General features: G+C 39.4%; 1 protein-coding gene across 7 annotated transcripts in view; it reads right to left on the bottom strand.

Moving 5' to 3' along the window:
• The window catches only part of RIPOR2 (RHO family interacting cell polarization regulator 2), a 219,759-nt gene that overhangs the window by 45,929 nt on the left and 151,997 nt on the right, over positions 1-21,833 (bottom strand). For 5 of the 7 annotated variants that reach the window (XM_087438104.1, XM_087438101.1, XM_087438102.1 and 2 more), the window contains exons 2-7: positions 10,153-10,279; positions 8,665-8,820; positions 7,861-7,939; positions 6,031-6,054; positions 4,896-4,949; positions 1,285-1,434 (exon numbers count right to left, since the gene is read on the bottom strand). In XM_087438104.1, the coding sequence (XP_087294230.1) occupies positions 1,285-1,434; positions 4,896-4,949; positions 6,031-6,054; positions 7,861-7,939; positions 8,665-8,820; positions 10,153-10,279 (590 nt within the window). The other 2 variants (XM_087438103.1, XM_087438105.1) reach the window with 2 other exon arrangements.

Here is a 21,833-nt window from a genome sequence, read left to right on the forward strand (position 1 = left end):
AGACCGGCTCTGAGCTAATATCTATTGCCAATCCTCCTCCTTTTTATTTTTCCCAAAGCCCCAGTAGATAGTTGTATGTCATAGTTGCACATCCTTCTAGTTGCTGTATGTGGGATGCGGCCTCAGCATGGCCCGAGAAGCGGTGCGTCAGTGCGCGCCCAGGATCCGAACCCGGGCCACCAGTAGCAGAGTGCACGCACTTAACCGCTAAGCCACGGGGCCGGCCCCTTATTTTTAAAAATACATTTTAAAAGCATTATTCTGAAAGGGGAACTTAGGTAAGGAAGCTCTGTTTTATACCATGAAAAGAAATAAAATTGGTTCAGACAAGAGGCGATGCTGGAGTGTACATGAGAAGCGATCCTGCTGTAAGTCATCCAAGAGGTCCCTCCCATCCCCGGGGCTGAGACAGATGCTCAGCACTGGGACTTGTCCAACAGACCCTCATCAGCCCGATGACTTCATTCATGAAATCTGATCTCTGAACAAAGACTCAGGGGATAGTGAGAAGTGCTGCTTTAATAATTCATTCATTTCATCAAAGACTTTGGTATCAGGTGACCCCAGGAGGGGCGAAGACCTCCCTGTGTCATATGCTTAGGCCCCAGAGACAGTCAGAGACCAGGAAAGCACACTTCTGGTCATGGTTCTTTATCTTGTCTCTTTTAAGATAGAAAGGAAATTTCTTACAATAAAATTATTGTGGGTGGGAGGGTTAGTGATACTCAGCATCCAGGGTAGCCATTTTAATCACAAAGTGTTCTACTCCCAGGGATAAAGCTAGATTAGACTGTACACTAGAGAATTTGGAAGTGCATTTAAATGACCAAAACCAGGGCATTGTGGCTTACTCATTCATTCACTGAAATTTTCGACAAGCATTTGTAGTCTACTTGTGCAGAGACTGTCAAGTCAGGATGGAGCACAGAAAGAAGTATAAGGGTTGGCCAGTGAATGGCTTCATAGCATCTAAAATCTTGTGGTTTTACAAGGCACTAGGAGATGAGTGCCTGACAGGTGATGCTCAGGGAATGAGAGAGGCACATGCTCTGGAGTCCAATGAAAGCTCTAAACCAAAATACAACCAACAAAACCAACCAAGAGTCATTTTAAACAATTCCACTGACAGCCTCAAAAAAAAAAAGCAAAGAGAGGCAAAAAGTAAAACTTATCTCTCTGAGGAGTGGAATGAGGTTGCAGGCTGCCATCCTCCTTGTTCTTGGCAGTTACCAATATTCAGAGCAGGCCAGGCGGGGTTCAGCGGCTGAGCAGGTTAGTACATACCTCTGTGTACTCTTTATAGCTCCGATTGATCTCGACCAGACTCTCCCGGGCAGCTTTGCTGGCAGGGGAAGTTGCAAAGGCTTGCTTCATTTTGCTGGCACCATCTTGGAGGCGTCTTTGGATACAATAAGCTTCATAGAGTTCATCTACCTGCCAGAATCAAAAGAGGGAACACCAGGGATGTAAATATTTATCACACTTGAAAGAAGTCACTTAGGCCACTGTTAGGTGCTTAAATACTTTATGTTTCTGACCTCAAAGGAGAATCTTGTAGAATGTCATCCTTTTAGATAGCGACCAATCATATTTGTTTTAGCCACTATGATGCATTTTCCATTTCAAAACAGATTTTTCTCTGAGACTTCTTTTCAAATTACACAAAATGAATGTAAACTTAACCTGGGTGGACTGTATGAGACAAATATTGGATGATGAAGACAAGAGTCTTCTATATATGGAACAAACACTGAAAGAGTTTATACAGTTTTACACCAAGGTGAAAACTTTGTAGTGTACTAGGTTATTATCAGTTTATTTTAAGAGATACTGTCAGAAGGTGATATTCACACATCCAGATTTAGCATTTTTTTAAAAGAAGAACTTGAGGCTATGTATTGAAAATGATTTTTGTAAAGTCTTGGCTCAACAATAAAGAGAGAAAATGAAGTTATTAAAATTGGGTGAAGCACAATTGTCAAAATTAGGGTGAAGCATAACTGTCAAAACTTATCAAACCGAACAATTAAGAACTGTGAAATTTTGGTAGGTAAATTATACCACAACTAAAAAAATAAATAGAAGCAATGGAAATGAATGTTTTCTCAGTTACACCTCTATACTTATGCTTCTCAACAATAATATACCCTTTGCAAATGACTTATTGATCTTACCCATTATATAAGCCTGGTAATCACTTAATGCTTCTAAAACAGTGATTCTCAATCAACCTAAGGCTATTTTGACACCCAGGGGACATTTGACAAGATCTGGAGACATTTTTCAGTGTCATAGCTGGGAGGTACTACTGGTGTCTAGTGGGTAGAGGCCAGGGATGCTGCTACACAACCTATAATGCAGAGGACAGCCCCCTACAACAAAGAATTATCCCCAAATATCAACAGGTTGAGAAAAGCTATTCTAAAGTTATTTCTGATGATGTTTATCTCTATAGTCTTGTGGGATCTTCAATTATCAACATACTAACTACAGTTAACTACAGGAATTTTCAGGCAGATAAAAAGGAAATATCACCAGGCATTAGCAAAAGCAAATGAAACCTATTACTTCTAGGAGGCAATTATCTACCTAGGACTACTTGAATTTTTCATTACAGGACAAACTTGTTCCCTCAAAAGGAGTCTTAAACATAGATCCAGAAGAAGGTGGAGATGAATATAATGGATTTCAGAATTGACAATTCCCCATTTCTTCTGAAGGCAAACTTTTGGCTGCTCACCAAAAGGCATTACTACTACCTGTTAGAGTAGGATAATTTTCCACAGTTGCTTTCCCTATAAAGATGTCAACCACACTTAGCTTAAAATATGAACATTGAGAGACTGAAAGTGATTCTCTTGGTTAACGGATTCTTTGTTGCTCTTTGGTTCAACAACTCACTCTACTTTGCTGACAGGAATTGCCAAATCTGGAAAGAACAGTCCTTTGTCTTTAGAGTCAATGGACTTTTCTCTGATTAAGATGGAGGCTCAAAGGGTAGCATATCTGCTGACAAAATCTTTTGGTTGGTGATTGGCATAGAGGGTGGTTTCAATACTTTAAAACTAAGCTAAGACTCATTCGATGAGCTTGTTAAAATGCTGATGCCCAGGCCCCACTCTAAGATGCTGATTCAGTAGGTTAGGGCTGGGCCAGGAATCTAAAATTTTAAATAAACAGTGCAGATCATTCTAATGTGGGAGATCCCCAGAAAACTTTTAGAAACACAAAAGCTGATACCGCTTCCAAATGCAGGCCAGGCTATTTCATCCATGTGGTCTCCTGGGATACTAACTTCAACCCTTTTCCCCACTACTGGGTATGCTGAAGTCTCTGAGATTATAATCTTCTCAGTAAGGAAAATCCTCACTGGATGACTGGTATAGCCCAAATGACTTAGTCTATTACTTTGCCTTTAATGAAAAGTCTATTCTTTGTTTTCATTTAAATATCAACCTATCCTAGTGAAATGGAGTTAAACTTTAGGATCAAGGATAACTATGTACTCATCTGAGCAGAAACAGGCCCATCTGTAGGCAAGCATTGGTCTTACCTATAAGTCAGTAGTGGCTCCTATCAAATAAACCCACTGACTCATTCAATTAAATATAATTCGTTAGGCATCCTGTGTACAAGGTGCTGCAAATAGAATGCTACCAACCTTTAATAACCACTAGGATTGTTGTATCTAACAATGATGGATACAAGATGGATAAATATACTCCTATCTAATACTGATTTTGTTTTCTTGCTGTTTTTCAGACGAAACAGAGTAATTTGTCAAAGCTTGCCTCCCCCATCAACACCTTCTAATAGGTGTCGTTGTTTTATTTATTGAGTTTAGCAGAAATAGGGGCAATTTTAGATTTTCCCAGGTAATAAATATCTTTCAAAGTGGGAATGTACAAAGACAGTAGCATATACATGTGTTTACATACATATAAGTCATCATAGAATTTTAAACTGGAAAGGATTCTTAGGAGCATCTATGAGTATGTACACCTCCCCAGCCCTATTTCACAGAGTGGAAAGCCAAAGTCCATGTAGATGATACAGCTCAGTGAGTACATGGCAGAGCTGAGACTAGAACCTAAAGCTTTTGACTCCTAGTAGAGAGATGTATTAAAACCTCCAGTCTCTCCACTTGGAAGAGAGGCGGATGAGTATGGATGTGAACAGGAATTGCTAATGGGGTGATTTAGCTGCCCGCCAAAGGGAAATTTTTTCCAGGTTGCCCTGGTATCTCTTGATAGTGTCCAGAACAAGATGCTGATAGTCCACTCCCCACTAGGCTGATTGGACCATCAGTGAACTATTTATATGGTTCAGGGCTGGATGTCAGGGACCCTGACAAACTGGTGCATGTCTAGGGGGGCGATGAGGATGACAGGCACCTGGAAACCACGCCATGTGAGGAGAAGTAGAAGGAACTAAGAGCTTGAGAAAGATTTAGGGAGGTATGTGACAGCTGTCTTGAAGTGCTTTACAGGCCTTAGGGAAGAAGTTTATGGGGTACCAAGTTGTATGTGGGACCAGAGTGTAAAGTTAGGCAAGCATGAAGTTTTTTGTAGGGTCAGTTTGGTTCAATCTTATCGCCAACCAGACTACACTGAGACTGTCAGCCCTCTAGCAGGCACTGTGCACACTACATAGGAAGAACTTCAAGAATGCTGTTGAACTGAAGGGGAGTCAAAACTGTGCCAGATTATCAGGCTTTCCATTCTCACTTTTCCTCCATCTCTACTGCCTGTTGGAGGACTTAATTGCTAATCAAATTAGGAGTCAATTAGACAGGAAATTCTCCACGGGCTCGATGCTATTCTCAAGCCACAAGTGTATTGATCAGTAACTGAGAACCGAAAAACAGGGGCAAAGACAACAGGAACTTCAATTACCTTACTAATGTGAAACTCCAGGCGCCTCATGTATCTTTCAGTCGTTTTAATTTGCTGGAATTAAAAGAAGAAGTTTGAAAAGTACAGCCATTTACAGTTTAATTAATGTAGACTTGTGAGGATATCTTTACTATCTCATACTCAACAGTACCAGACAATGCTACATAGTTGCCCTTTCCTCCTTTGTGGCTATTTTAGAGATTCTCTAGTATCAATTTGGAAAGTACTTTTTAAAATATTGAATAAATATTCTGAGAGATGAATTCAAGTTAGTTACTGGAATCCTTGTGTTTAACACCAAGGGAGGCCAATCAAATGGAATTCATTGGATTTCTGGCAGGACGATATCGTCTTGGAGTATACTTACATTCCTTCATAATAACATATTTTATCAGCTCGAAGATGAACTTTTTTCCTCCCACATTTTAGTGCCTCTGAAATTGGGGTGCATTTTACAATTGCTACTGCCTGTGCATGCTCAAAGATAATCATAATTATTTATGTGTCATCTCTTCATTTGGGTTATAAATATTATTACATGCATTAAATTTAATTACCCTTTAAAATGTTTGGAAACAGATTATTTTATGATTCAGCATGAAAGTTATTATCTATACAGAAAGGCATGGAAAGAGACAGCATCATATATAACTAAAAAAAAAAAATCTACATTTACAATAGGCCTAAAAGGTTTTGTCATTAAGTATATAAGATACAAACTTAAAATGAAAAGAACGTGTCCGAGTTTAACTTAAAAGCATTTTTTTCTTAGTGGCATATAAATTAATGGTGTGCTTTCCAATCAAGGATGTTTTCAATTTGATGAAATATATAGTTAATGTTTAGAGAGAACACAGGTAAGGACCTCTAAACACTTGGGAATTCTTCAACTTATCAGCACACCGAGAAACCCTACGACTGGGTGGCATTTTTATGGAAGTGACCTTAAACAGGTTATTGGATCTGTAGATCATAGTACTTACTCATCATCATTAGACAAGAGTGTGAATTTTTCCAGGATTAGAAAAATCAGTTCTCTAGGATCTTGTTATACCTAAGGGGAGATTACTGCCTTCTACGTAAGGATTCAGGGTTTTATTTTTCAGCCACACCCCAACACAGAGCAATAACTTACCTTGTCTAGGTCATACAGCACACCCTAAAATAAAAAAGGAATATCTGGATTAAAACATAACTTCCTCAAAATTGTTATGATATTAACAGGGGGATTTAAGCTGCATTTCTGCATTATCAGTGAAATAATGATCAGCCCCATAAAGTTCTGCTGGATTTTTTGACATTTGCTTTAAAACAGTAAAAATCTGGGTTATTTTAAATACCAGTAAGAGTACTTTTAAGAGTCAATATTTATTCATACTCTGTGTCTCCAGAATTCCACCCAGTCCTCTTGGCTCCTTGGGAGCTTTAAAGTTTTCACTTGCTTTGAGCTTTCCTTTCCTACATATTGAGGGGCACAGAAGTGCATGTTCACTTATTTATTTATTTTTTAAAAATTTTCTTTATGTATTTATTTATTTTTGTGAGGAAGATTAGCCCTGAGCTAACATCTGTTGCCAATCCTCCTCTTTTTGCTGAGGAAGATTGGCCCTGGGCTAACATCCGTGCCCACCTTCCTCTACTTTATATGTGGGATGCCCACTACAGCATGGCTTGATAAGTGGTGTGTAGGTCCGCACCCAGGAGCCAAACCCGTGAACCCCCAGGGCCGCCAAAGCAGAGTGAGCAAACTTAACCACTATGCCACTGGGCCGGCCCCAACTTTTTAATTTTTTTCAAAATAAATGTTGTCAACATAAAATGTAGCAGTGATATATGTGTTAAAAAAATACTTGCCTTCCTGTTTAAATACATAAAATTGGTATTTAAGAAGAGTCCTTGAGGGTGGTGATAGGGTTTTCACAAATTGTTTTTAAAGCAAGTTCATTTCCTGTGTGCTCACAACATCACAGTAGAACCGGTACACTCTCCCCACATCCCCCATCAGGAGGGCTTTTATGGAACACTAGGTCCTGGCAGAAGCCCCTCCACTGATTCGCCATTGTTCTCCAAGGAGAAAGGTTTGCTGCCATTGAGGACGGTCAAGGGCGCTCAAAAGCTCTGAAGGCCATTCCACAAGGAGTTCCACATAGACAGGGGTGATTTATGCTCTAACATCATTAGAATATGAAACCTTTAACTTCTATAAAGGCTTTAACCTCTAAGCCTTCGAAAAAGACAATATACATTTTAGCGCATCTCCTAAAAAAGAAAAAGGTGACAGCTATTAAGGAATAGCTGTACCTCCTAGGTCTATGTAGGCTTTTTTTGGGCTTTTTGATGCTCTGAAACATTAAGGTGTATTTATTTAGAACTAAACAAAATAATTAAAATAGTGTATACATTAGAAACACCTCTTCAACCAGACAAGCCCTCACAAATTCATCAGGGTAGAGGAAATTTGCAAGCATCTCAAACAATACCATGTGCAATAGAACCGGCTCAAGGACTCCTCCAACTTCTCCCAAAGGTTACCTCTAGAGCCTCCTTTCCCTCCCTGACATCACTGATCTATTACATTTAAAAACTGGAGATAAAGCAAAGTTCTGGGTTCCAAATTCTGTACTAATAATATGCTAGAAAAACTCCTACTTTTCATTTCCTTATATTATTTGGGGGAGAGGTATAGGGAGGTTTTTTTTTTAAGTGTTTTTTCCTGATTATAAAGTTTATCTGCATAAACATGCTTGGAAAATACTGAAAAGTATTAAGGATAAAGCATTAAGAAGAAATTGAACCTCCTTCTCAAATATACATCAGGAGGCACATAGTACTCTGCCCCTTGGATCTGCTTTTCTTAAAGATTCTTCCTCATCCCCATCCCCATCCAGTAAAAGAAGATACTTAGCCAAAAAAAAAAAAAAAAAGGAACACTGTGTTAACATCCTAATGACTGGATGGTACCCACCAGGCGAGAGTTTCTTTTCATATCTTTTAACTGAGCTGTCAACTTGTCCAACTCTGTCTGGTGAACCTCCAGATATTCACTGCAAAGATAAGATGAGACATAATCGTGAACTCTGTGACCATCAAGAGGAATCTGGGGCTGTTGCTGACCCTCCCTTCTGAAGGGGGATTAAGAATCTGAACCTTGCTCTGTGGAGGGCAGAGTTGGCAGGGAAGAGGCTCTGTATTTTCCCAATCTCTCAACATTTTTAAAACTCTAGCAGTTGCATCGGATACTATCCAGATGGTCAAAAGGAGAACCCCTGTGAGGCTGAAAGTCCAGAAAAGAAAAACCAATGGGGAGGGAAGGAGCAAGACACTATGGAGTCAGCCCTGGGTTGGGCTCACAGTATCCTATCTAGTTCACTACGACGTTGACTGTAGGTGTCTCACCACACACGGAAGTTTTATTTTCAGCAAACAATCCCTATAATCTACTCGGGAAGGTTTCAGAACACTTCTTCAGCAATCTAAAATGGACACGCCTGTCTACCATTGTTTAAGGGAAATCTAATACTATACAGAGTTAAATATAAACACACTACTATTTGAGGTCTCCTTCAATGTTATGGATGTGATGTGGAAACCAACATATTTCACATCTTTGGGACTCATTCAAGGCTTCCTCGATGATGGTGCAAGAATAAAATATCTATTACAGAAGAAGACATTTTTAAATTATCTCCTAAGACCAGCTTTTCTCTGACCCCCTGAGCATATTAGAAAGGAAAAAGGTTTCAGTGCAGTATTAGTTCGATGTTCTTACTCAAGTCCATTTTTCAAGGCCCTGTAGACCTCTTCCACCCTTGTAGGCTGAGGCTCTTTGGGATGGCTGTTATTTTTGTGTCCTAAATTATGCATTTTCTTCAGTTTGGCCTGAGGCTTCTTGAGAGTGGAGGGATTTTCAATGAAGGAGTTACATCTATGGAAAGAGAAAAGAAAAGAAGAAATTGTGAGTTCTGGGCATCCAAAAGGATTTGACCAAAGAAATGCCTTTTTAATCATCCTGTGTTTGTATTAGTATCTTTTGGGGGAGGTAATGTTCCCTTATATATTAATAGATCTGAACTATCCTACATTTAATTTCTTGGTATTAGATTTAATTGCTGAAATCTGGAAGCTTTGCTGTGCGTGTGGCGACTCAGAGTCAAAGCCTGGCTTCAGATAATGCTACTCTCTGAGTGAAAACATATTATGCCATTGAAACTTCATAGGAAGCCAAGGACAAACACTTCTGGTGGAAATAATGAACAGGCAGAAGGATATAATCCAACTAAAAAAATATGTGCAATATCAGGTACAAGCATCTATTAAATTAGACTAGAATGTGAATGAATACTTTTTGGATAAAGGGCCATAAGCATGACAAACGGCTTTCTATATAGCATTGTAGTAAAGAAAAGCACACATAGCTGGACTGACAGCTTTTTTTAAAGCTTTCTTTTAACGGAGTAAATTACGTTTCGATATAACATACAACTCAACATCTCTGTTAGTGGCAGGGTGGCAGCCTGCAGTGGCTGATAACTTAAACCCAAACTACAGATCTGATTAGGAGACCAAGAGGCCAGACCACTCACTGACCCAGCTGTCAACTGGAAAGCCGTGAGCTCCACATCTGGCAGGTGCCTGTTGTATGCCTCCCAGGTTAGTTATTAGTTATTTTCCTCTGCCATCACTGTGTGTACCAAAGGGGACAACACAGGGCAAAGCACATATGGCCCTTCAGAGTGTAAGACCTTTACCATGTCAGAAAAACTGAAGACAAACCTGACTCCATGTTACCTATTTCACTACCTGTGTTTTCTTTCTTGAGTTCCCTAAGTCCTATTTTAGATAAGGGAAATTCCAGGAAAACCAGAAGATTAACTTTCTTAAGCCTGTGTCTGAATGACATCTGTTCCCCAGAATCAATCTTGATCCACTGCATAACTTCATACCAAACATAGTCTCCAAAATCTGGATGTAATGGAAAATGTGCTTCAAAAAGGGGTGGGGGTAGGGAGAGCTATACACATATATTGCTAGCTTATCCTAAATCTTCAGCCATCTTCTTGGCAGGAGGAAATCTAAAAGATAGAAAAGAAACTACAGCACTTAGTTTTTAGTACATTACATCTTTTTCCTGAAAGACATTAAAATAACACATACGTGTGTGTTTTGACAAGGCTGCATGCACACAGACCCTCTTCAGAGGATCAAAGCCCGTGGCCTTCTCAAGCTGCATCTCAGGAGAGAACCACACACGACTTGCCTGGATCGCCTCTCCTGAAGACCGCTGAACCCCGCGAAGGACTGGCTTCTAATGATCCCATTGGGCCCTCCGGGAGAGAAGGACTGGGATCCTACCAACATGATTTCTGGAAGTCTGGCTGGTAGTCCTGTAAGACAGTGGAAAGATTATGGCAAATTAAAGGCAGGTTCAGACATAAACACACTAAGCTCGTCAACAATGATAAAAGGTGTGACACGAGGTGAGGTGAGGTGAAGTAAGTCATGAGGCCGTTAGATGCTTATAAGGCTTCTTTCCTATACATATTCTTTTTAAGCCAAAGGGTTCGTCTCTCAGATGAAGAAAAAAAGATGCCCACCTACTGAGACATAAATTACACACAATTATCAGTCACTTCAGGTTTTCTTCAGGGATTCTCTCTTTTTTTTCTAAACAAAGTTCAACCATATTTTCCAAAACACGAAAACTTTGGAATGTTTCCCTCCATTCAACAACAGCAGCAAAAACACATAAATAGGCCAAGTCCAAGTTTCAGACAGGGTCTGCATCACATTCAAAACACAGCCAGATCTTAGGGTGGACTTCTACACTTAGAAGTCATAAGGCTAAAAACACTAGGTTTCTTTAGAGTTGAACTTAAACTCATTCTTCTCTTTTCTAAAGTATATTTTGAAAGATAGGATCGGGCCACTATTGTGGCAGTGCAAAACAAGAAGAGGAAAGAGAGCACTCACAAAAGTAGCGATAATCTAGGTTATGATAAGAACACGAGAGAAGAGGGAAGACAGGTAAGAGCAGACAGCACACACCTCATTTCAGTTGCTTGCTCTGCTTTCGTAAAGACTCACCACGCCTGACCACGAGGCACTGTCAAGACACAACTTCAGCTGGACAGAAGCCCAACGTTAGCTCCCCCAAAGGACTGCCCCAGGACTCTCAGGTAATTCTATTCCCTTTGGATCAGGAAGAGTTGAAGCACATACCATGGTCTCAGCAGGCAGCCTCAGTCCAGAGAAGGGAAGGGGCTGGCAGGAGAAAGGGGAGGCAACTACTGTCCAGAATGAAGACTGCCAAAGTTGACAGACACCAAATTGGTGAGTTTGAATGGCAACAACTGCCCTTTAAAGATCCAGCAAGCAAGCAAGAAAAGCTAAAAAAACAACAGCAGAAGTCTCCTGTGGTCCACCTAGATGTAATGGAAAAGCCAACTTCGCTAGGTCCTACTCAAAGCTATAGAAGGAGCTCAGCCAAGGAAGGAGGTTTGAGTGAGTTGCTTCCCCAGAGAGAGAAGGACAAACAGCCCCCTCCCCCATGCGGGCTGCAGGTTTTTAAGTTCCCTCCCTTCGCCCCTCCCTCTTCAGAAGAAAGCAGCTCTGGGGTTTGTAGGCATTCTTGCAGCGTACAGGTGCTGCCTCACTCCAATAGACAACGGCCCTGCTCTTTGATCTGGGTGGGACTTGAATCCCATTCCAGCTGGGGTGGGGAGGGGGAGCTTAAATTTTGGAGCATTCTCTAGAATTTTGAGAGTCATTAAGTGGAAGTATGTGTGTGCGGTAAAATTAATATCTAGTGCCTGAATAGCAGGACGAGATGCAGGTGCAAAGAAGACTCTCTCTAGTTACTTCTCCCCACGCCCAAGGTTCAAAAATAACCATGATTCACTTAAATCCTTAATGAAGTTCTCCTAAGTGCTCTTTTGCTGCTGTGTGTCTGCTGCTTACTAAGAGGTTTGTCCACTTTTCATTAAAAACATCATCTTAGGTTCATAAAACATGCTTATACTATCTTTGTATCACATGCAAACTCATAATAAATGTCAAGAAAACACTGTAGTTTATGTTCTTTCTGTACTCAATAATTTTATAACCAAAAACCCAACTTAAAGGCTCAATTTGGCAAATTTTATTAGCATTGTATTTCATTTTCTAAATTACTGTTTAATAGGTGTATTGCATCACGGAATTCTTTGATCACAGGAAAAGACAACCTATTAGAAATATTTTAACTGTATGATTGTCTTGTACTTCCTAGAAATTATATTTTTAAACCAAAAAGATTTTTTTCTCTTAGCCATTGGATCAGTAGTTTTGACTCCCAACCCTGGCTCCCACTCCCAGGCATTCTGATTTAATTAATATGGAGTATGACCTGGGTATCAGGATTTTGAAAAGGTCCCCAGGTGAATTCTGATGCTCAGCAAAGCAGAGTAATAAAAGATGATACTAAGTTGGTTGAAATTTTAAAACTTCAATTAAAATAATCTGCTATAATTTCTCACATCCAACTTTTAAAAAATGCTATTCAGTCTTAAACAAACCTCTTTTTGCAAAGTTTAAATGTCTCTTTAAATAAATTAAAGATTAGAGAGGAAAACATATGAACTGGATTGTGAAATAACCTTTCTTCTTCCTCTTTTCCAGTAATAGGTAAGGAAGTTTCTTGAGAACAAAGTAAACGTTTGTCCCAGATTGTAAAATGCTTTGGGATCCTCAGAAACTTTTCAGTGCATTTACAAGTCGAATGGATGACCACTAGGAACAGGACGAGGTTTTGTTAATATTCTGTTTTGCCCTTCTGGTCTTAGAAATGATCACTATCGATGAAGAAAGAATTTGGCTGAGAGCTGGTTTAGGCTGAGATCTCTATCCTGCGTCCCCTAAAGGCTGACACACTGCCTAAGGAGAGTCATAAAACAGGAGTGTGCACCTCCCACACCAAGTGAGGCTCTTGGAGAAAAGAAGGAGTAGGTTGGGACAGGGGAGTACGAGGTATTAGGGACAGGAGTATACAAAACACCGGCCCCGCCCACACCCCTAACTGAAGTAGGGGGTTTAGTTCTTTGCTATTAGTCTGCCAGCTTCCTCAGCCCTTCCCGGTTGCTAGTTGCCCTGCAACTCTCTAACATCTTTTTGACGATGCCACTCCCCCCTCTTGTTGCCCTAAGTTGTCAGGCTGCTCCCTGGCTTCCTAGAAGTCCCACAGACCAGCTCTCTTCCCAGATTCCAGCAAACTACCCCTAAAGCTACACTACACTACTCATTTTTAGGCTGTAAGGACTTAAAACCGGTTACCCCCCTGCCAGCTTAATTTGCATTTTCATAGCAGATGTCTCTTTGAACCAAAAGCCTTCACCTACAGAAAGAACTACAGCAGAATTGCTGTATCACTGCTGGTAGGAATGTTCAGTGGTACCCAAAGTTTGCAGGACAATTTGGCAGTATCTAGTGAAGATGTAAGACATATCCTTTAATGAGTCACATCTACTTTTGGTATCTCCTGTAGAGATGTACTCAAGTTCACAAAGAGGCGTCTACGGGGATGTTCATGACAGGCAATGTAATAGCGGAAAAATGGAAATGATAGAAATGTTAATCATTACAGGAATGATTAATATGTTATGACATAACCATGGGACAGAGTACTAAGGAGCAGTTAAAAACAAGATGCCCACATAGAAAGATCCCCGGGACAAATGGCAGAATGAAACAGAGTATGATACCAGGAATGTTAAAAACAAAACAATATAAAATAATGTATGTGAATAGAAAAAGTTCTGAAAGTAAACAGACAGTCTATGGAGAGGTGGGCTTGAATGGTAGTCAGGAATATTTTAATTTTTTCTGCATTGTATTAATTTGTATAACAGAAATGTATTTATGTGTTATTTGTATGATGAGAAATTCTTTTTTGAAATTGCAGACATTTGGAGTTGTCCACAGTTGGGACTGGAGAGGAAAGAGGGCTCACATACAAGAGCATATAAGATAATTCTGATGAGTAACAGCTATATTTATATAGCTGTTTATATTTATGAGTCTTGCAGAGCAGAAATATGATTTCTGATAAATAATGTATTTGGTTTCATAAATTCTGACTACACCAAAACAATTCAGATTCCCCAGTGAAGTCCTTATTATGAGCTATGGACCAACTTTATTTTCATCTGCAGAACGTTTTGGAGATGGGACTGTTCTGGTAGTCTGCACTTTACCAACACATATTGCTAAATTTCACCAAATACCATATCTAATAAACAAGAAATTCCACATAAAACAACAAACTCTTCTTTGGATGCTGGTACTTAAAACTGCCAGGGCTTTGGAATATGTTTCTAGTCCCCAAGTTATTGAGTCTTCACCAATAAAGTCAGTCCAACTAGTCTACTTTATATATGCTTTTTATTTCTGATCTTAAGATATGGCCAAAGGTAACTTTCTGAAAATGCCAGCAAAGCTGACATTTGTTTGTGTGTTAAATCCCAGATAAGTTTCAAATCTTAAGCAAACGGTGAAGCTGCTATGGTTTGCTCCTTACTTTACTTTGTCCCAGGAAGCCGGGCAGCCACCGCTGCCCTGTCACCTGAACAATCCACGGGAAGAACGGAATGTTTCTGGAAAGAATTCCAAACACCTTGACGAAGAGTTAAACAAATCCCACCATTCTGCGCTGAGCCTCTTGGCACAGAAGCCAGAAAGCCACAGTTGTTTCTCTTCTTGACTCTTCACGCAATGAAAACCGTTGCCTTCTCCCCTGCTATGCAGCGCTGAGATCCATCTGAACACACACCAGGGTCTTTTGAAATTAAAATGAGCATAGGATTTTACATGTTCCGTTCTAACACAATGATACAGGAACACTGGGCCTTGGTGGGGGCAATGAGCCACTATCTGACATGAAGACCTTGAGTCTGTTTAAATTAGAAGGTAGCTCATCAAATCAGCAGGCAGTTTTTGGAGAAGAGCACTGACCCTGGAGACGGCACGGTCTGGGGTGGGGCTGAGGCAGATAAAAAGAGATCAAGAGATCAGAGACCCCCCCTCATCCCAGCAGGTCTCATGCCCTGTTCGAACCAGAAATAAAAGGTAGAATATGAAGGCAATTCAGAGAAGGAAATAGCCAGCTATCTGGAGAACTTAGAGATAAGCTGACCCTCAAGAATAAATGAATGAATGATAGAAATCAACCTGGGAGGGTTGCTTGGAGGATGGGCAATGAAGGGCACAGATCACCTAGCAGGACTCTACAGCAGGCCCCAAACTGCAGCTCATGGCAGTGCTACCAGTAGAAGTAGTAAAAGTGGAAGAAAAATGTTTGGAAAATTCAGTTTAAGTGACAGTTCCATTTCCCATTACATTTTTATAAACTGGTATTCTGGCTTATACTTTCCTGTGAGTTTGATTAGCCAGAGTTGGCAAGCCTCTCTCCCCAAATTTGAACAGTTCCACTAGGGGACCCATGAGGTAGATATGCTAGGGTAAGGATCCTGATAGCCTAGCTACAGGCCGACCTCTTTTCAACACCTGTCAGGCATGAATCTCCAAACTGATTAGTTCAGAGTGGAAGTGTTGGAGGCATTGATTAACTATAAAGTAACTAGACAAACCGACTAGTCAGCTAGGAGTGTTAGTATTGACTGTTAGAGTTAAGTATTCTGAGGCTCATTAAAGGAAATAGAAGTAATTAGATGATTTTTGGTTTTCCCAAGCATAAAAGCACTCTCTTATATTAGGAAAAACCAGAAAAGTAGAAAGAATGCAGGGCAGGGAGGAGGAGAGAAGAACCATACTGTTTCCATTACCCAACAACAACCACCAGTAGAATTTTGGTGTATTTCATTTTCTTCAACTCTTCCCTTTCCATTTAAAACAATAATTTTGAGCAGAACGCATGCTAAATTTTGTATCCTGCTTTTTGTATCAGATTCTTTTTTTAGAGTTATGTCAAGGGGTTTATAAATTAGCTTTTTTCCTAAACCATCTTTAAAAGGGTACTTAGCTTTACCCCATTTTCCACATGTGCCTTTGGATAATAAAGGCAGTCCAACTAGTCTACTTTATATATGCTTTTTATTTCTGATCTTAAGATACGGCCAAAGGTGAGGTATGGCCAAAGGTGAGGTTTGGCCAAAGGCAGTGAATCCCCGCAAGGATGATCTCAGGGCTTCTGCATGGGAAATGAGGGCACACGTTAGCATCTGTACTTGAGCTGCAGGACATCAAACACTAAGAAATTTAAAAAGCAACAACACAATAGCCGGGCGTCATTGCCTTAACCTTGAAGAGTAAGATTTTTATGGTGTTTTCCTCTTTTTATTTAATAAAGTCCTCTATCTAATTAAGAACACACACAGGTAATTCTGGAAGATCCCCACTGATGATAGAAAATATAAGAGACATCTGTGATCTCTGAATGACGTTAGTAAGGTTCTCTCAGTTCTTGACAAAGCATTTCTCATGGGGGGAGAATGTCAACTTAGAGACCAATAGTTGCTGCAGTTACCAAGCTATGCTATCTCCTCAAGCTAGATGGAGACCAACCCTCTGAGATAAGGCAATGATTAGTAGGTCAGTTGGTAGGTTGCTGGGGTGACATACAGGTAAAGGTAAAAAATTCAAGTGTTTGCCTGGTGCCAAGGATGGCAACAGATGAAGGAGCATGAGAGAACTTTTTGGGGGGGGGGGTGGCAGTATTCTAAAATTGTGCTGTGGTGATGGATGCACAACTGTATACATTCACTAAAACTCAAACTGTACACTTAAGATGAGTTAATTTTATGGTATGTGAATTTTACATTAATGAAGCTGTTAAAAAATCACTATCAATTTCTAGAAAATGTCATCGTTCCTTTTGTGAGAGGAAGTGCCAAGAAATCAGGACTTGAAAAGGAAAAGCTGAATCAATAAGCAACCGCCTGCGAGTTGAATGCTTTCGTGAATTGATCCTTTTCTCCAAGGAGGCCACGTAAGATGCAGCACGCTGGCCTCGCTGCACTTTCTGAGTCATTGCTTCATGCCCGATTTGTGTTCCCCTGCTCGCCTTTCCTAACAATGCCATCCTGTTTATGCTCCCCCACATCTTGGTCAAAAGCAGAAGTATAATTCAGTTGTCTGAAAGGAGCATGTGGCCAGATGCAAATAGCCTGCTATGCTGAATGATTATTTAAGATGAATCCTAAAAATAGGTGTCTGCTTATTATATGGTTGGAAGGTACCTATTACAGAACAGTTGACTAATCTTAAAAGAAATAGATATTTTTAAGTCATTGGCTATCTTTTTTTAATGTACTGCTTTAAAATAAATCAAGGCAATGCTAATATTTGCTTCTCACTTGTCAACATTGTTTGCTAACCAAATGATAAACGCATGCAAGATACATTACACTGATTGACTATGACAAGTAATCTGAATGAATGAAAACATTTATAGAACAACTCAATATAGCCTCACTCCTCAGCAAGGAGATGGAAGAATCAAGGTCAGGTGTTCCTATTGGCCTCTTGGGCACGTACTAAACTTGCTGAACCTCAAATCTGGTATCTGTAAAATGAGAGGAGTATCTCTTCCCTATTTTAACAGACAAGCATTGTAAAGTTCAACTGAGATCAAAGCATCATTCAATCTTTCAATCACAAGGCTACTTGGACGTCTTCTAACCTGACTTCTCAACATCTCTGTAGAATTGGTAGGACTTCTGCTTAGAAACATATAGAAAATGAGGAAGTGCTTTACAAAAGATAAAGTACTTGAGAAACACAAAGATTGTGATAATGAAGACTTAGGTTCAACTAACGTGGAAGAAAAAGAAACTCATTTCCGGAATCTCTGGAAACTGATATCAATGGTTTTCTTCTCATGTTTTCTAAGACTATCATCAATACATAGTTATTGAGTACACATTATATGCTCAACACCGGCAGGATGCTACATGTTGTCCAAGATCCAAAGAGAACCAAAGACTGATCTTTGCTTTAAACAGTTTTAATGATTTAATTGGAGAAGAAAATATGACTGTATGTATGCAGATGGCAGATAATTTTTGATGTAAGAAATAACATAAAGTAAAATTTTAAGTGGTACCTTCTTCCCAATGCACCATAAGAATGTGGACTCTCAAGTCAGACAAATCTGGGCTCTATTTGGGTTCTACAGTTTACAGCTGTTTGAACTTATGCAAGTTACTTAACTTCTCTGAATCCTAGTTTCCTCGTTTGTATAAAAGGACTAGCATTTCAGAGGATTTTTGTGAGGTGCAAATATATACACAATGCCTGGTACGTAGTAAGTGCTTAATAAGACTAGCTGTTAATTAACAATTTAAAATAATAGAGTTCTCTTAAAAAAAAGAGGGAGATAAGGGGCCTGCCCTGTGGTGTAGTGGTTAAGCCCGGTGCACTCCACTTCAGCGGCCCGGGTTCGTGGGTTTGGATCCTTGGCGTGGACCTACATCACTCGTCAGCCATGCTGTGGTGGCAACCCATATACAAAAAATAGAGGAAGACTGGCACAGATGTTAGCTCAGAGTGAACCTTCCTAACCAAAAAAAAAAAAAAATAAAAATAAAAAGAGGGAGATAAGTGAGACAGGAGCAGCCAGGAAGCTAATGAAGAAGATAGAACTGGCTACATCCAGAAGAATGAGTGTCATCTGAATAGATGAAAGCAAGGGAAACTGGAAACTAGCACCTTTTTGAAGACAGCACTTTTTAGGTAATTACAAAGCCAAACTACTTAAAATACTGATAAGGACTAAAAACATGGGTACTTTGGAAGCCCAGTTCAAAAGTCAATTTTTAAAAACATATTTGATTTTTAAAATTTGGAACTTACAGAAAAGTTGCAAGAAAAGCACAAAAAGCTCTCATATATCCTTCACCCAGATTCACCTTTTGTTGACATCTGCCACATTTTACTTTGTCATCCTCCCCATATACACACACACACACACACATTATTTCCTGAATCATTTGAGAGCAATTTGCATATACATATTTATATATATATTTGCTCCTCCTCATTGAGAAATTTGCAAATATGATGCAAATTTACTCTTAAATACATCAATGTGTATTTCCTAAGAACATGGACATTCACTTACATAACTACAGTATAATTATCAATATCAGGAAATATAACATAAATACAATGCTATTATCTAATATACAGATCTTATTTAAATTTCACCAATTGTTCCAGTAATGTTTCATAGATAGTCCCCCCCACCCCAATGCCAGGAGCCACTCCAAGATCATGCGCTGCCTCTCTTGTCATGTGTCTTTAGTTTCCTTTAATCTGGGATGATTCCTTGGCCTTTCTTTGTCTTTCATAACACTGACGTTTTCATAGCGTATAGACCAGTTGTTTTGTAAAATGTTCCTTAGTTTGGGTTTGTCTGATGTTTTCTTATAATTAGATTCAGGCTATGCATTTTTGGCAGTAACATCACATAAGTGATATTGGTGTGCTTTTCAAAGCATTGCATCAGAAGGCACAGGAGTCAGTTGGTCCCGTTACTGGTGACGTTAACCTGAATCACTTGGTTAAGGTATTGTTGGCCAATTTCTCCCCTGGAAAGTTACTATTTTTGCCTTTGTAATTGATAAATGGTGGTAAGGAGGTACTCTAAGGCTATGCAAATATCTTGTTTCTTTAACCCAGGAGTTTTAGCATCCATCGCCGATTCTTGGCCAAATCAATTATTACTGTGTTGGTGGCAAAATGGTACTCGTTGAACTCAATCATTTTTTTCTATTGTAAGAAAGAGCTTTCTTTAACCTTTTTCTTTATTTGTTTATTTCTTTGTTGTCAGAATCGTCATGATGGACTCATGGATTCTTATTTTATTCAATGGGTTTAATCCATTACTATCACTTGATGCAAAAGTCAACTGTTTCTTGAAGCATTTTCTGAGCAGCTCAGCCAGAGCGATCTTGCCTTGTGAACTACAAAACTTTGCATTACTGGTGGGAATTAACATATTCAGGGACTCACTTGTATTATAATTATTTTCCCTAATATCTCATCTCTTTAACCAAGCTGCAAACTTCTTGAGGGTAGGCACCACCTGTCTGTACCAACTACTTCGACGCTTAGTACAAGGTAGGGTAGAAAAGCATTGGCTCTAGAGCCAGGCGGACCCAGGTTTCACCCAAGTTGCTGGTCCTCTCTAAGACCCAACTTTTCTTGACAATAAAATGAGGATAATAATACTTAAGTCACAGAGGTTGTGGCAAGGAGAAAATGAGATAACATATGTAAAGGACTTAGTTTGGAGTAATAGTCTTTCCTACTGACTAGAACTTGCCCTTTGAAGATATACCTGACTTTCATCGATCAAATGGAACGTACTAATTATAAAACCATACACATTCTACAGGTGAAGAAATATAGAGAAATAAAGTAATTTGACGTTACTGCTCCCCTCTTTCTCTCTCTTTTATTCCCTCTCAAAGCAATGACAGCAGAGCACGGTGAAGCTATTTTAAGGGTCTGACCAAATCATTTGAAGAGTAAAGAAGAAATGTTAATAGCATGTCTATTCACTGGGACAGTGAATTATAGAAATTTCTAGATAATTGAGATCGTTTCAGCCTAGGGAAAATAAAAACTGTTTCTTCTTCCATTCTGGTGGATTAAATAAATGCAGGGAGTAGCAGCTGGCCTCATGATAATTAGAAGAGAAATGATTCAGGACATAAAACTTGCTTAAATCTCACGAGGGGTTGAGTGGATTTTGACTAATGTTGTCAAAACTTATTTTAAAATGCAAAATCTAGAACACTCATAGACCTTTATTTGGTGCATACTACACATCAAAACAGGACCAACTGTTTCCTGGTTCGAAAGAAAAAGCATTTTGCACTGAAATGAAGGCTGAAACTATTAGCAATAATAAGTAAATGTACTTATACATTTTTTTAAACCAAGTAAAACCCATGTACATCAAAAGGGAAAAATCTCTTGGGAACATGGTCCTGATAGACAGCTTGGCTGATTCTGCTGAGAGAAAAATACACCCACCACAAATCCTCATTTTTTGATTGCCAGATTCAAAAACAACGTCCTGATATAGAAGAAAATGGCCCCATGCCTGGCATTATCAACTCCTTCAGGCGTTCTTGCCTCCAGCCTGTTTATCCCTAGAGCTTGGCAACTCATTTCTAGCTAATGGTGACTGTTGCTTCTTTACTTCAAAACAGCATCAACATGATACTGACATCTTCTATTGCTATTTGACTTTACTGAAATTACCCTTTTCAAAAGTTCATATTTTTTCTTGTTTTTACTACAAGTGAGCTACATCTTTGGAAATCCTAAACAGAAAAAATCATTAGCTTCTAGGAGAATGTACCCAACAGTGTGCTGGGAAGTATAATTATGCACCATGTGCCTATTCTCTTGCCCAACATGTGTCACTAACACTGGTGTTCATTAATGGGCATGAGAATCAGGTAGAAAATAGAATTGAGCCTTACAAATAAAGCTACCTGGTATAGTTCATCTCAGAGAAAGGATAAGAAATTATCTTAAAGTTTTTCAGATATGGCCTATATAGTCAAACTAATACATATTTCATATGGTCAATTAACTTATTTCTGGCCATCCGAATAAGTAAATTGAATTGATGGAGAATTGAGTGACAATTATGTGATGGAAAATATAGCTAAAAACATGGACTCAATGATGGTAATGTCATGACCATGGCCTTCACCAGAGCTAGGAGGTTACAGTTAAGCCCTTGCAACACAAAGGTAACACAATGGTCTTAAAACTAAGGCAGTCCTTTCAAACTCGAGTTACATTCGTCATTTTATTCCTGTTGTTATGACAACACTTTTAAAAGCAGCACTTCAAATGCTTAGCATTCAGGCATCTTATTATAGACTTGAAAATAATACATGAGGGAATGAAGTGAGGCTCCTAGGG

Source organism: Ceratotherium simum, chromosome 13 (genome assembly GCF_057802395.1).
Source record: "Ceratotherium simum simum isolate JZ-2026a chromosome 13, ASM5780239v1, whole genome shotgun sequence".
NCBI classification, from domain to species: domain Eukaryota; kingdom Metazoa; phylum Chordata; class Mammalia; order Perissodactyla; family Rhinocerotidae; genus Ceratotherium; species Ceratotherium simum.